This window comes from Bombina bombina, chromosome 3, assembly GCF_027579735.1.
Source record: "Bombina bombina isolate aBomBom1 chromosome 3, aBomBom1.pri, whole genome shotgun sequence".
Lineage (NCBI taxonomy): Eukaryota > Metazoa > Chordata > Amphibia > Anura > Bombinatoridae > Bombina > Bombina bombina.
In genome coordinates this window covers 446,857,419-446,875,019 of record NC_069501.1, presented here as the reverse complement: position 1 = coordinate 446,875,019, position 17,601 = coordinate 446,857,419, and the positions used below count along the sequence as shown (strand labels likewise).

General features: G+C 37.8%; 1 protein-coding gene across 1 annotated transcript in view; it reads left to right on the top strand.

Moving 5' to 3' along the window:
• Positions 1-17,601, top strand: part of LOC128651692 (C4b-binding protein alpha chain) — a 239,370-nt gene that overhangs the window by 136,873 nt on the left and 84,896 nt on the right. Inside the window, exon 8 of the mRNA XM_053704679.1 lies at positions 8,456-8,635. Coding sequence (XP_053560654.1) covers positions 8,456-8,635 — 180 coding nt within the window. The remainder of the gene's footprint in view (positions 1-8,455; positions 8,636-17,601) is intronic.

The following is a 17,601-nucleotide window of genomic DNA, read 5'->3' as shown; positions in this document are numbered from 1 at the left end:
CACCAGGTAGACAGTGTACCTTGTGGGCACTGTGTTTACTGTACATATGTGAAGAGATCTGTCACATTTTGTACCCCAACTATGAGCAAGCCATATTATGTGAGAGATAGGATATCCTGCACTTCCAAAAATGTCATATATCTACTTAATTGCCCGTGCCCCAAATTCTATGTAGGAAAAACAACTAGGGAGCTGAAAAGTAGAATACGTGAGCACAGGGATGACATTAAGAATGAAGACACGGAGAGTCCAGTAGCAAGACAATTCAAATTTCATCACAATTCAGATCACACAAAATTGAAAATTATGGGCATTGAACAGTTAAAACAAAATAGACGGGTGCTACTTTGGATAGAATAATTCTGCAACATGAATCAAGATGGATATTCAGGCTAAATACTTTGAGTCCAATAGGATTAAATGAGAAAATTGAATATGTGTGCTTCTTATAGGAGGACCAAGTAAGTGAGGTCAAACATTATCATTGAGGATCATTAAATTATCCTTAGGGTGTAAATAAAAATATATAAAAAAATATATATATATATTTTAGTTAGCATACTCTGATAAGCAATAACAAGATGATATATACGACGCAAGTATTAGTCTGAGTGGACTATAATAATATGTCTCATATTTGGATGATTGATGTGAAAATGTGGCCAAGGGAGAAAGGGTAACTCAAAAAGCTATGAAGCAGCCTCTGATATAGGTATAAAGAAATCTCTCTTGCACGTTATAACAGTGTAAAGGTAAACACTTAAAATGTTTGCCTGACTATGAAATAACCATGTTAAAATGTTGAGAAAAATGTGCCGATATTATATATAAGTGTATCACTTAATGCGGATGTAAATATTGTAAATATTATCATACTCAGTAATCAGTTCCATTTGCTGCAAAGTCACACTGGACCGCAACATATACTATAACTAAGCTGTCACTTTGCGAACGTAAGAGAAGGGGGCGGACCCAGGAGCCAATGAGTGTACAAAGTCCGGCACACACCCCCTTAGGAATACATCTGATGAAGCCTGATACTCAGCCCTTTGTGGGAGGGGAGAAACGCGTCATGACTGAGGATTCACGTGAAGTGAATAGCTACTAACGGACTTTGCAAACGCTGTGTAAGGAGGATGCTGGAGTGCAAACTGCGGGTAAGCAAGTGAAAAAGCCAGCCGGAATAAAAGATTTCCACACCGGACCGTCTCTAAAGGAAGATACATGGGAAGTTGTAAATTGGTTGGGCTAAAAAGTCTTGCGGTAACTGGTGGACAGCCTGGATCTGTCTTAGCAGTGCACACAGTGCGTTCTCCTTGCAGGGACACCTGTCATAAACAGCACTTGTTTCGATTCACACTGTGGAGCAATACTAACTAAAGACACTTTTGAGACCGAAGCCATATAACGGAACATTTATATAGTAGCGTTAACATTTATACCAGAGCGTGTATTCACACTTAAAAGCCTGGTCATATGGAAAATACAGCAGTATATGGACAATACGGCAGCAATTGTGTTGGGGCCCCACACTAGACATTTGTGTAATGGCAACAATAAACCTATGTTGAATTTGTGGTTGGACATAAGTATTTGTGAGCACCACGGTACATTTTTTTGAACCTAGGAGTACTGTGATTATGGAATGTGCCCTGCAAGCAAGCAGAGTCTGAGAGTGTGTGTATGTGTATGCTATTTGGTGTTAGAATTTGTAGCTTGGAATAGGGTGGAGAATAGACGATCTGGTCTGTTTGGTTATATTTGTTTGGTAATAAAGCTTTTGGTAAACTAAGTGCAGCCGGTGTCCCTCTTTGATTGACTAGTATTCTCGCTCAATCCTTCCTTGTAAAGTGGTAATATATATATATATATATATATATATATATATATACACAAGTCTGTGCAAAGATATATGTTCAAATTCTAGCATTAATAATTATTTATAACAAAAAAAACATATTTAGTTTTAAATAGGAATAATTTAGTTAATAATAGTAAATTTATTTAGATTAATTTAAATAATATTTAAGTTAGGGGGGGTGTTAGGGTTAGACTTAGGTTTAGGGGTTAATAAAATTAATATAGTGGCGGTGGTGTAGGGGGGCAGATTAGAGGTTAATAAATATAATGTAGGTGGCGGCGGGGTCCAGGAGCAGCGGTTTAGTGGTTAATAACTTTATTTAGTTGTGGCGGGGTCCGGGAGTGGCGGTTTAGGGGTTAATAAGTTTATTAGAGTGGCGGTTTAGGGGTTAATAACTTTATTTAGTTGCGGCGGGGTCCGGGAGTGGCGGTTTAGGGGTTAATAACTTTATTTAGTTGCGGCGGGGTCCAGGAGCGGCGGTTTAGGGGTTAATAAGTATAATGTAGGTGGCGGCGGTGTAAGGGGGGCAGATTAGGGGTGTTTAGACTCGGGGTACATGTTAGGGTGTTAGGTGTAGACATTTCCCATAGGAATCAATGGGATATCGGACAGCAGCAAACATGAGCTTTCGCTGCTGTCAGACTCCCATTGATTCCTATGGCATCCGCCGCCTCCAGGGTGGCAGATTGAATACCAGGTACGCTGGGCCGGAAAAGTGCCGAGCGTACCTGGTAGGATCTTGATAACTAGCAAAAGTAGTCAGATTGTGCCGAACTTGCGTTCGGAACATCTATAGTGATGTAAGCATCGATCTGTGTCGGACTGAGTCTGGCGGATCGTATGTTACGTCACTAAATTCTACTTTTGACGGTCTTTAGCCTTTGATAACTAAGGCGAATCAGGCTCCCCACAAATACGCTGCAGAATTCCAGCGTATTTGCGGTTGACAGCTTAAAGGATGCAAAAAATATATGAAAGGTTTGTGTTTGTTCTTTTCTTTCTTTCATTTTCCCATATGAATAGTCAAAATTAAAAGTAACTATATTCCCTTTTATAAAAAGGGCTGTTTTTTAAAATTCACAACTATGCTGGTAGTGAGAGACCCTATTATCATAAACCTATTTATTTTCTTCTGCCTTTATTAATTCCACAAGTATTGTAGTCAAGGAGCTTTTTTATATATCCCCCCCACCCCGTATTAACAACTAGATATATCCATAGAGGTTGTCCATTTTTTATTTCTATATAGATGTATCTTTGGACCTCTAGGAGTGGCTGTATCCTCCAATTATAGCATAAGCCAGTTCTAAATCAACTATTATGCTGGTAGGGGGAGTTCTAAATAGACTTTAGAATCTATCTCCTCTTTTGCCCGAAGTATTACCATAATTAATATCCAAGTAAAGGAGTTCTTTTTTGCTAGAAACATTTTTGCATACAACATAAATCAACACCTACCTCTGATGAAGAAGTTAAAAACTTTGAAACGCGTCAGGTTCTCCAAGTTGTTGTTTCCGGCTGCATACTTATTGACATTTTATTACCTTCTTTTGTGTTTTTTTTTTTTAAAACACTCATAGTTTTTTATATTGACACCGTACATGTACTTTTAAATTGGATCACACTGGATCTTTCAGGCTTGCTACTGGCTTTTTTATACGCAATTCTGATACCTCATATTTAATTGAGGTTACACTTGTGAGTGCAATTTTATCATTTGTTTATGTGTACTTTATTAAACAATATTATGCTATTTTCGCTCAGTTTTTCGCCTCTATTCTTAATGTGAGATCCGGTTTACCTATTGGACGAGCTTGAGGAGTGACGTAGCGATCTACCCAGACTTCAAGCATACAAGGAGAAAGGATTGTTCACCGATCCATGAAAGCCACGGACCCTCGACAACTACAGCAATATCCCCTGTCGACTCATAACTTACCTTATATGATTGAGGTAGTATTGTGTAAGTAGATTGATTGCCCAGCTTGGGATTCTTCATATTAACTTTTGAGTGCTATTGTTTATATAAGGACTTACGCTGAATTAATACATCTGTATCTCAGGGAATTTTAATCTATAAAAACAGATATCACTGTTATTGTTTTCACTCCAAGGTCATATATTAGCATTAACGACTTTTTTGTGCTGTATGATTTATTGAGTATATATCTTGCTCTCTCTGTAATCCATAGATATACATTTTGTGTGTTGTACACATTATTAATTATTTATTGGGATCACTATTGTCCTATTGTCAGATTAGAGCTGTGTAGGTTTCTATCATTTATTTATATTATTTTCAAGTGGAGCAAGTAATGAGGATTCACTAGCTTCTTTTTTTGCATACCTATAGCAGCTTTTCTGCTCTTCTCACTGCTTTTGTTAGTGCCTCCCAGGCACTGTCGGTTTTAGACAGAGATACAACCTATAACCTCTTGCTTATTTTATATATATATATATATATATATATATATTGTATTGTTCCACATAAAGGTCACACTTTTTCCACCTAATTTAAATATTTAAATTTGTGTGCGGGGGCGGAGCCAACTGTCAGAGCAACAAGACGCACCATAGCAGAGCTCCTGACACTTTTTCATTGAAAATCTAAATGATGGCGTTCTGAAAAGCTATATCTATCTAGGATCTACTTATAACATATGCTGGAACATGGTCTCTATAACCTGAGCCTGAAATTTAATTTACTGGCCTTTGAGAAGGCACAGAGGCATGCTAAACGGCTCAAACCGAGACAGAGAATACAACGTGGTAATTGAGCCACTAAATACCCATTTGACGGACGGGCCGGGTTTATCAACTAGCCGGTTGTTGTTACCCCTGCAACATTTTGAAGATGGAGGAGTCGTCCATGTATCTGGCTTTATTTCTAGAGGGGCTATGCAGCAAAGCCGACAGACAGTATCACGGCCTGCGGTCTCTCATTACTGATTTGCGCAACAAAGAAGGCGCCGCTCACCTAATTGACAGAGATGCAGATGTGGCAAGCCAGACAGAAGATTTGCTATCACCAATTCCACTTCCATATGAACGACCGCTGGGGCAGCAGACTGGTCAGGTCTCCGCAAATATTCTATTGGGGGCGGTGAGCTGCGACCCGGCGCACCCACATACAGCCGCTGCGATGGTCCCTGCTGAGGTCTTGCTAGAGTTAGCGGGAGCAGTTCCGACCATAGCCGAGAAACGCCCCCAACCCTTTCTCACCACCTACCTGCGGCACCAGTTTACTCACCCACAGAGGCTATCCTGGGGCGCTGCAGAAACATTTTTGAGGCCTGTGCATTTCGATGCTCTACTTTGCGCTCCTCCAACTGCTGACATCCTGCCTGGCAGAGTCGGGCTGACACGGCCGGCTGATAGGAAATCCCATCTAGACTTCGCTGTAAGAAATCTCTCTGCTCGCTATGGGGATTCACAGTATCAGAGCCTTCCTTGTACATCACAGCTGCGCAGCGAGCAGCAACCAAGAAGCCTTGGGATGTCCTTCCACATTTTAAAGAAGCAGCTTCGGCTTTTAAATCTCCACGCTTGTTGGGACATCAGGAGTACATCAGGGGTCCCTGTCTTTTTAATTCATACTACCGGAACAGAACAGGGACATCGCAAAATAGATTCTACACAAACCTATACTGGACTGTCAAGTGGCACTTTTGATCCAGGAGGCTAAGCTTGCTATCTGTCTGCCTGACATATGGAGCTGAGTTGGGAGATTCTAACTTGGTAGGAAAGTTTAAGGACATGACCGTCAACATCATGGACATTATTCATAACTAAAGATATATTAGTTTCAACCTGTTCGTTATGCTTTTTATATAAGTTTGACTGTCCTGCTCCTAGTTCACAAAAGTTTTACTGAGTTATATATCTATTTAGGCTAACTATATAAGTCTCAAGCAACTACTAGCATTTACTTTCGTTAGCTATTTGTTTGACCATCTATGGCTCTATTAAGTTAAACCATTTATGTCCAAATACTGTGTGTTTAAATGCTTGTCGCAACTGATCAACAGCTTATGAGATAGTTATTGGGGATATTGCTACTGCACTGGAAGGGGGTTGTAAGAGACAATTGGTTGTAAGAGAATATTGCTGTTTACCATACCAGCTGACATATACGGTACAAAAGTTTTGATTGGGGCTATTGCATAACGGCTTGACACCAAACTAAGAGGCAAATAACTTGGAAGGAGGCTCTATTTATGATGTATTTCATAATCATTTCTCACACTTAGTGCACTCCACAGATATAGCAGAGTTAGGATGCAAAATGTCAATTTTCTTTACTCTCTTGTGCTCTTTCTTTTTGTTCTCAATGTTATGATGTATTCTGAAGCATGACATATTTGATTGTTCCTCATATGATTTTCAATGCCACACGCCCTACTGTCTTATCTACTAGATGTTGTATTACTGTATTTTTTTTTTTTTTTTTACCATGGATAATTATTTGTATTTACTAGAGGACTGTAACAGTCTATAATCCAGACATCACAGTCTGCAGATATTTACTACTTGTATATAGTAACAAGCCTAACCCAGTGCCTCTAGTTTATAGATACAGAAGGTATATGGTAACGTTTACTCTAAGGAGCAATCACACTACATGCTAACTGACGTGCCTTACTAATGTTTGCTTTTTCTTTTCACCAATATGTAGATATGTCTGTGTTTTGGGGCTGCATCTCTGCTTGTGTTCATAACCTCTTAAATTTGAATGTTGGAGTATCACAATAATATGATCTGTTTTTCTCTAACATGTATGATATTTTACACTGCTGAACCTGACAATACTCGTAAGAAGGCCCCTACTATTCCTATAGGACATGAAAATAGCCCTCATGCCATAGATTAAGTCCTCTCTATCCTACAAAATAATACTGCGTCCAATCTCATTAACTCAGCTCAACCCTTAATAGTTGGGCTTTCAAGCTCCTCCTTTTAGTTGTCTACTAGCTGTCCCCATTATACGATTGACATCTAGACTGGCTCCGCCCTCCACCCCCCCTCCACCCCCCCCCCTATTATATTTCGAGTGGCTCTTGCCCGCTGCATTCCCCCCCCCATTTTAAACTATAAAGCTAATTCCCCCCTGGCCCTAACTGTATCTGAGTGGACACTCTAATTTGCCTTCTATATAGCCCAGGGAGGACTATTTTTGTCTTATTGTTATTACCTTTATTATAAAACTGAAGTCTCACTGTAAACTGCCCAAACTTTATCACATTGCGTGTGCTATTTGGACACATTATGCCCTTACTTTAGGGTTTTTTTTGTAACACTTATCTAACAATATTGTATTTGCACTTTTCTGTAAATGTTTTGGGGCATACCCTCTGGTTGTATCTATTGACGACTTCAATAAAAAAAAAAAATTTAAAAAAAAAAAAAAAATTGGGTGCGGACTATTATCGGTTGTGGTCTATAATCAATATGTTATTTACGGCATCCACCACTGCAGGAATGCATCATGCTGCAGCAGCAGAATTGTTTTTTTTTGTTTTTTTTGTGGATTAAAGTCTTAGTTGTGCCTTTTATGAGGAAGTGGCAAATTTTGGAGATGTTTTTGAGGTGAAGGCGGCAGGAATTGGCAAGAAATGTACTGTGCCTCTAGAGACCACTATGTAAAAGCATGTCCCAACCTGAAAAGGCCCAGAGTAGGTAAGATCCATCATATTGGTAAACTTTCCCAAAAGATTACAAATACAACTTCTTACTGCATCCTATCACTCTCCCTACAGTGGGATAAAAACAAACTACTGAATGAAGCCATCATTGAAAATGGAGTATAGTGTCCCAAAGGCCTATCACACACACCACTATCTCTATGCTAGTTTGTACTTTAATTGGACATACAGAATTTATATATTTAGATGTAATTCCTTCGCCCCTGTTTCCACTAATACTAGGTATGCCCTGGTTAGTCATGCATCAACCCAAATTCAGTGGAATCCTACATCAATTCGTCTCTCATCAGATTATTGTAAGGAGAGTTGCTATCCTAATACAGCACTCTTTACAATTGCTCATGAGTCCCTTCCCACTGCTTACCATGAATTTTCAGACCTTTTTGACAAAGAGAAGCTAAAAATGTGACCACCACATGGGCAGTACATTTTGTGTGTTGTACACATTATTAATTATTTATTGGGATCATTATATTCCTATTGTCAGATTGGCATTGTGTAGGTTTCTATCATATATATATATATATATATATATATATATATATATATATATATATATATATATATATATATATATATATATATATATATATATATGTATGTATGTCCCAGTATTACATTTCCCCTTATAACATCTAACATGCAGAATTTCACTTTAGTTAACCTTACTATAGTAGTTTGATTTTAAGTTTAGATATGTGGTCACATTTATTATACTGGGGACTGACATGATTTAAGCACAGGGAACCTGGCCACTTGCATTCACAAAGGATAGAAGCAGTATCTGCACTTTACGATAGTAGTTTTTCAGTTTTGACTAAATTGACAGTCTCTTCTGTTTGACTGATTACATTGTATAATTTTGTTATTCTTTTTTTGTCTTCTATTCTAGCTGTAACTTGTACTCTTCCCGAAAGTATTTCCAATGGAACTTATACCCCAGTAAAGGGTATATACTACTATATGGACAGTGTCAGATACAGTTGTGGAAAAGATTTGGAACTTATTGGTAGTAAAAGTATACACTGTTTACTTGAAGGAACCTGGAGTTCAAAGGCACCTATATGTAAAGGTAACGCATGCTCTATCTAAAAGTTTCAGTTATTATATCCTGAAATGTCTTTTTCAAAAGAAACACACATACACAAACTCACAGGACCATACAAAACAGGCTTACACAAGCACACACACACAACGGCAGGGACAGACACACATGACCACACATACAGGGATATGCAGACACACATATACAAACTCACACATTCAGAAAGGCAATGCCAGATGAATATTTATACACAAACTCACACGAACACAAAAGTAATGCCAGGTGAAAATGTATATAAAAACTCACTCACACACACAGTACATATACAAAGGCAGGGTCAGATACACACACAGGGATAGACAGACACACACACAAACACACACAAAAGCAGTGACAGACAGAATAACACACAGATACATACACACAACAATATTTCTACAACTAAGGGCTAGGTTACAAGTGGAGAGCAAATGATTTTGCAAGGGATTTCACGATCGTTTGTGCTCCATTAAAATTGCACTGATATTACAAGTTGAGCGATTTACATGGTTAACTGTTTGGCAAAAATAAACAGTGCCACAAAACACTTAATACATTATAAAGTACAGTTACACTATGCAGTATCTAATAAAAATTATTTTAGAAAACATGTGGATACAAAAGTTATAGGAGCTCAAAGATATGAGATCTTGTGTGTTAGGAAAAAAAAGCAGCCAAAGGGCTTTAACATTGAGATATGTATGTATGTGTGCGTATATATATATATATATATATATATATATATATATATATATATATATATATATATATATATGTGTGTGTGTACGTTTGTATTTATGTATTAATATGTGTATATATGTATATTTACAGACATATATACACATATAAACACATAAATATACAGTATATGTATATAGAATTGTGCCCATAAGTTTACATACCCTGGCAGAATTTATGATTTCTTGGCCATTTTTCAGAGAATATGGATGATAATACAAAACCTTTTCTTTCACTCATGGTTAGTGTTTGGCTGAAGCCATTTATTATCAATAAACTGTGTTTACTCTTTTTAAATCATAATGACAACAGAAACTACCCAAATGACCCTGATCAAAAGTGTACATACCCTGGTGATTTTGGCCTGTTAACATGCACACAAGTTGACATAAAGAGGTTTGAATCGCTATTAAAGGTAACCATCCTCGCCTGTGATCTGTTTGCTAGTAATTCGTGTTTGTGTAGAAAAGGTCAATGAGTTTCTGGACTCCTGACACACCCTTGCACCTTTCATCCAGTGCTGCACTGACGATTTTGGATTCTGAGTCATGGGAAAGCAAAAGAATTGTCAAAGGATCTGCGGGAAAAGGTAGTTGAACTGCATAAAACAGGAAAGCGATATAAAAAGATATCCAAGGAATTGAGAATGCAAATCAGCAGTGTTCAAACTATAATCAATAAGTGGAAAATGAGGGGTTCTGTTAAAACCAAACCACAGTCAGGTAGACCAACTAAAATTTCAGCCACAACTGCCTGGAAAATTGTTCGGGATGCAAAGACAAACCCACAAATAACTTCAGGTGAAATACAGGACATGTGGTGTGGCTGTTTCAAGATGCACACTAAGGAGGCACTTGAAGAAAGATGGGCTGCATGGTCGAGTCGCCAGAAGAAAGCCATTACTATGCAAATGCCACAAAGTACCCCACTTACAATATGCCAAACAGCACAGAGACAAGCCTCAAACCTTCTGGCACAAAGTCATTTGGAGTGATAAGACCAAAATTGAGCTTTTTGGTCACAACCATAAACGTTACATTTGGAGAGGAGTCAACAAGGCCTATAATGAAAGGTACACCATTCCTACTGTAAAACACTGATGTGGATCGCTGATGTTTTGGGGATGTGTGAGCTACAAAGGCACAGGAAATTTGGTCAGAATTGATTGCAAGGTGAATGCAGTATGTTATCAAACAGAACCCCTCATTTTCCACTTCTTGATTAGCGTTTGAACACTGCTGATTTGCATTCTCAATTACTTGAATATCTTTTTATATCCCTTTCCTGTTTTATACAGTTCAACTACCTTTTCCCACAGATCCTTTGACAATTCTTTTGCTTTCCCCATGACACAGAATCCAGAAACGTCAGTGCAGCACTGGATGAAAGATGCAAGGGTCTGTCAGGAGTCCAGAAACTCATTGACCTTTTATACACACAATAATTACAAGCAAACAGATCAAAGGTGAGGATGGTTACCTTTAATAGCCATTCAAACCCCTTTGTGTCAACTTGTGTGCATGCTATCAAGCAAAAATCACCAGGGTATGTAAAGTTTTGATCAGGGTCATTTGGGTAGTTTCTGATGTCATTATGATTTAAAAAGAGTAAACACATTTGATTGATAATAAATGGCTTCAGCTAAACACTAACCAACCATGAGTGAAAAAGTTTTTGTGTTATCATTCATATTCTCTGAAAAATGGCCAAGACATCATAAATTCTGCCAGGGTATGTAAACTTATGAGCACAAGTGTATATCTAGACATATATATATAAGTGCATTAGAGCCCTATGCTGCAGATGAAAACATGTAAAAACATATTTATGCAATATGCATATGCATATTTATTTAAAATTTTAACTATGTATTCACTGTAAATATTTAACTTTCCAATGTTCTGCACATAGCAGAATATGTTTAACTAGTATTTATAAATAGATATTCCCAAATATATCTGTGTATATATATATATATATATACCTATGTATAATTTTATATATATATATATATATATATATATATATATATATATATATATATATATATATATATATATATATATATATATGTTTAAAAAAACATCAGATATATGAAGAAATATTTATGAATAAATAGAACATATTCCATTCCGAAAAGAATATTGGATTGTGAAATATTCATATTTTCATGTCGGGTTAGTGCTGAGAATATGTTATGGTGTTTACACGAGAGTGGGGTGTTTTTTTCCACTTTTTTTCTCCTCGACTTCTATGGGGGAATACGTGAACGAGCATGTGATATTCTAAGTTCGGATTTTTGTGCTAGTCGGGTTACCGTTAGAGAAAAAAAGTTTAATTTCAACTTGTAATACAAGCGCAATCCGAATAGCGCAAAAATCTTAATTCTAGCAGAGTTTGGCTATAGCGAAAACACAAAATACTGCCCCACTTGTAATCTAGCCTTAAATCTTTCAAAATATTAAAATGTAAATTATAAAGCTCTATTTTTTTTAATCACAACTATGCCAAATTTCAATTATATACATTTAAAAATAATACCATAAATCTATAAAAAGATTTTACCTTACATTTTGTGAAAATTAAATTAAAATAAATATGCATTATTATTAATGCAGATAGAATTAATTACAACATAGATTTTAAATTATAAGACATACACAATTATTATGCCTGAAAAACACTTTGATCAGGCAACAGTACTAGGAAAAAAAATCTTTATAAAGAATCTATCTTCAGCATATATGCAAGGGTGTGTGTGTATTTTATTATCTAGTATCTATTTAGCTTTCTATATACAGTATGCTATATATTTTATTATTACCCTATTGCTTACAACTAAGTTCTCAATTCCATTTTTATCAAAAAACAATAACAATTTGATAGCTCATGAAATCAAGGATCTTACCGCTTTGACTTTTTTACATTGCCCATTAGTACAGTGGAAAATAATTTCTGCAAATCTGTTGCAGATATTCTAGCTTACTCAGTGGTACTTAAAGTGAATGTCAATTTTGATGCTAAAGTGCCCGGTTTTTAAAAATTCGATTAAAAACAGCGGCACTTTATTTCATCAAAATTTACATTTCACTCCTGTTGTGAAAAAAAAACTTACCTTTTAATCTTCACAGCAGCTCCAGCTTCCTCCACCCGTCGCAAAGCCTCTTCCTGGGTCTAAAATGAGGAATCCGGCTTCCTCCAATCACGGCATTGAATCAGACACTGATTCCCCCGTTGGGGAAGCCGTGATTGGAGGATGACCTATCCATAATTTTTGACGTCAGAAAGGGCTTGCAACTACCGGAGGAAGCTGGAGCTGCTGTGAAGATTAAAAGGTAAGTTTTTTTTCACAACACGAGTGAAATGTAAATTTTGATGAATTAAAGTGCCCCTGTTTTTAATCGAATTTTTAAAAACAGGGCACTTTAGCATCAAAATTGACATTCACTTTAAGTGCCAAGTACTTCATTACTAAGGGCTTGATAATCTAAATCTGGCAAGATCAGACGTGGTTTTCACGCTGACCCTTACAGAGGCTGCACTGGTGGAATTATCTTTAAAAAAGGGGCATTCCCTGCGAGTGGCAAGATGTCCGCTATTGAAATTAATGGAGCTTGCTGGAAAAGGAAACGTTGCTGTGTAGGGCAAAGTAAGCAGTGATCACGCTTTAAAATTAAATCCTGCAGCCATTAAAAGTGAAATTACGCTGCTTTCTCCGTATAGCATCTTACAATCCCTTATATTTTGTATGCATATGTTCTATTAGGTTGTTAAGTATTTTGCGTATTTTGATAAAAGCTCACCACCTTTTCATTTGCCAAAAAGAAAGTGAGAACTGTAGTGTGGAAATCTTTAGATAATTACGCTGGAATTTGAGAGAAAATTTCATACACACCCATGGTACATCCATATTCAGTCCATTTTACAATAAATCTACAATTACGCTTTCTATTTTGTGATTATAAGTACAAATTTCTATGTGTTTTTTAGACATCCAGTGTACTTAAATTACAATTTAGGCTGTGCATATTTAATACACTTAGTTCATGTGTAAGTTACATATGTTTTTTACATATTTACTAAAATACGATTTATGTTGAACGATTTTGTTACAATTTTCGATACACCTTAACAACCCAATTTTTCCTGCCAATTTTCCTGTGAATGGTTCAATTATTTATTTTGCCTGATTTTTAAATTACAAATTTCATTGTGCACTTTTGTAATGTATGCATCTCCTTCCCATATAAATATGCAGAATATGCCCCTAAGCGAGACACCCTGTTTTCAGGGTAAAAAGTGGCTTTAGATAATTCCACCAGGTAAATAGAAGCACTAGCGAGCATTCTTTAATAATCTTGCCAGCCCAGAGAGCTTTTATATCATCGGTCCTTAAGTCCTTGATTCTGAAATTTGTATATAAATTACACAGGAATAAATACTATTAAATATGCACTATGTATATCGCAATTTAAGTACACTGGATGTGAAAAAAATCCCTTAGAAATCTGTACTTTTAAGCACAAAATACAAAGAGTAATTGTTGTTTTTTTCATAAAATGGGCTGAGCATGAGCATTCCATGAGCGTATATGAAATAGTCTCTCTAGTCCCAGTTTAATTCTGTAAAGATTTTCACACTACAGATCTCTCAGTTTTTTTTCGCAAACTAAAAGTGAGCTTTTCTAAAAACACTTAAAATACTTAAAACCCTAATAGAAAACCACACGCATACAAATATAAGCAGCGTAATGTGATTTATATTGGATGCAGGATTTAATTTTTAAAATGCGCCCCCTGCTTAGCAATGTGTCCCTTTCAAGCGAGCTCAATTACTTTTAGTAGGAGACATCTCGCCACTCACAGGGACTGTCCCTTTTTAATGATAATTCAGTCCTTGCAAGGGTCGGTGTGAAAAAACACGTCTGATCTAGCGACTGTTAGCTCATTGGGGCCATAGAGGCCCATTTATCAAGCTCCGTATGGAGCTTGAGGGCCTGTGTTTCTGGCGAGTCTGAAGACTTGCCAGAAACAGCAGTTATGAAGCAGCGATCTAAAGACCGCTGCTGCATAACCCTGTCCGTCTGCTCTGAGCCGGCGGACAGCAATCGCCGGAATCCAACCCGATCAAATACGATTGAGTTGATTGACACCTCCCTGCTGGCGGCCTATTGGCCGCTAGTCAGCAGGGGGCGGTGTTACACAGCAGCTCTTGTGAGCTGTTGGTGCAATGCTGAATACGGAGAGCGCATTCAGCGATGTCTGTCGGACCTGATCCGCACTGTCGGATCAGGTCCGACAGACATTTGTTAAATAGGCCTCATAGTGTTTTTTATCCAGCTGTGATAACATAAGGTAAGATGCTTAAAGAAACATGAAACCCAAACATTTTCTTTCATGATTCAGATAGAGCATACAATTTTAAACAACTTTCCAATTTACTTCTATTATTTAATTTGCTTCCTCCACTTGTTATCCTTTGCTGAAAGGTTTATCTAGGTAAACTCAGGAGCAGCAAAGAACCTTGGTTCTAGCTGCTAATTGGTGGCTGCAGATATATAACAATTGTTATTGGCTCACCCATGTGTTCAGTTAGAAACCAGTAGTGCATTGCTGCTCCTTCAACAAATGATACCAAGAGAATAAGAAGTAAATTAGAAAGTTGTTTAAAATGATATTCTCTATCTGAATCATGAAATAAAATTTGTGGGTTTCATGTCCCTTTAAGGTATTTTTGGATGGTGCAAGGGAAATAATTTCCCTTAAGATTCTCTATCCGCTTTGCAAATTCTGGAGCTGATACACATTTTCAAAAGATATCTGAAGTCAATTTTGTTTTTGTAGAATATTGCAATTCACCCTCATGTATTTATATTTTATTCAGGTACTGGAAGAATTTCTGCTGATTTCCAGCCACATAATATCATGGGCATTGCAATTGGTTCTTGTTTTCTTTTAAAATTTCTCAATTTGTACTTATTCTTTACAATTTTTTTAATTTTTTTATTTATTCTTAATATTTAAAGATTATGTTCCTTATTGTGTTTCTTTTTGTCTAATTTTCTACCAGGTTAAAGAATATTTGAAAAAGTTAGAGCTCTTAAAGGGACATGAAACCGAAATTTTTTCTCCCATGATTCAGATAGAGTATTTGATTTTTAACAACTTTCCAATTTATTTCTATTGTCTTATTTGTTTTGTTCTCTTGGTATTCTTTATTATTATTATTATTGTTATTATTATCAGGTATTTGTAGAGCGCCAACAGATTCTGCAGTGCTAACCTTTGTTAAAAATGATACATTGGTATACTCAGAAGCTGCTGATTGGTTGCTGCACATACATGCTTCATGCTATTGGCTCTCCCACTGCGTTAACTAACTACCAGTAGTGTAATGCTGCTTTTACAACAAAGGATACTAAGAGAATGAAGTAAATTAGATAATAGACGTAAATTGGAAAATTGTATTCTCTGAGGCCTATTTATCATACGTCTTGCGGACCTGATCCGACAGTGCGGATCAGGTCCACAAGACCTCGCTGAATGCAGAGAGCAATACACTCTCCATTTTCAGCATTGCACCAGCAGCTCACAAGCGCTGCTGGTGCAACGTCGCCCCCTGCAGACTCACGGGCAATCGGCCAACAGCAGGGGGGTGTCGTACTCGATTGGGTTGAATTCCGGCGATGTCTGTCTGCCTGTTAAGAGCAGGTGGACAGGTTATGGAGAAGCGGTCTTTAGACCGCTGCTTCATAACTGCTGTTTCTGGCGAGTCTGCAGGCTCACCAGAAACACGGGGCGCCAGGCTCCATTCAGAGCTTGATAGATAGGCCCCTCTGTCTTAATCATGAAAGAAAATTTTGGGGTTTCATGTCCCTTTAACTATTATTTGAACATTTCTTAGCATATGGGGGTAGATTTATCAAGCAGCGGATGCCTTAACTCATCCGTCACCACTGAGGTGGCGGACTGCAATCATCCTGATTAGATATGATCAGGGTGATTGACACCCTCTGCTAGTGGCCGCGAATGTGCGGGGGGCAGCATTGCACAAGCATTTCACAACAAATGCTTGTGCAATGATAAATGCCGACATAAATGCGTATGCTGTCGGCATTTAGCGATGTCAGGCGGACATGATTCGCTGGCCCCAGGGTAGACTAGTTATGCTTTTGCTTAACATTTAGGTTTCAGAATAGGCCAGTCAGCTTCCAAAGCAACTTTGCCAACATGGATTTTATTTGTGATCTTAAAGGCTATCTCCCATATTTTAAAGTAAATACTGATTTTACTATAGCTATAGTTTCAGCTTTAGGCATAATGTTTTGTTAAGCAGTTGTGATAAACAACCACTTGCTCTACTTTGCTTAAATTCATCAACTGTTTATTTAACAGGACCAAATAGTGTAATAATAACAATGCTCTATAAAGTTGGTTCATATGTACACTTGTGCTTGGCTTTAAAACCCCCACTGCTGCTGCTGAGCTAAACATAACCATACAGATGATTGCCAACTACGCACATAGGGGGGTAGTTATCAAGCCGTCAACCTCAAATACGCTGGAATTCCGCAGCGTATTTGTGGCGAGGCTGATTCACCTTAGTTATCAAGCCCTAGATACCGGCAAAAGTAGAATTTTGTGACGTAAGCTTCGATCTGCCGGACTCAGTCCGACACAGATCGATTCTTACATCACTCCAGATATTCCACACACAAGTGCGGCACAATCTGACTACTTTTGCTAGTTATCAAAAAACTAGCAGGTACGCTCGGCACTTTTCCGGCCCTGGAGGCGGCGGATCCCATAGGAATCAATGGGAGTCTGACCATAGCGAAAGTTCATGTTCGCTGCTGCCAGACATCCCATTGATTCCTATGGGAGCTGTCTACACCTAACACCCTAACATGTACCCCGAGTCTAAACACCCCTAATCTGTCCCCCCCTACACCGCCGCAACTAAATAAAGTTATTACCCCCTAAACCGCCGCTCCCGGAGCCCACCACAAGCTATACTAAATATGTTAACCCCTAAACCGCCGCTCCTGGTCCCCGCCGCAACTATAATATATGTATTAACCCCTAAACCGCCGCTCCCAGACCCTGCCGCCACCTACATGATACCTATTAACCCCTATCCTGCCCCCCCTATACCGTTGCCACCTATAATAAAGTTAATAACCCCTATCCTGCCGATCCCGGACCTCGCCGCAACTA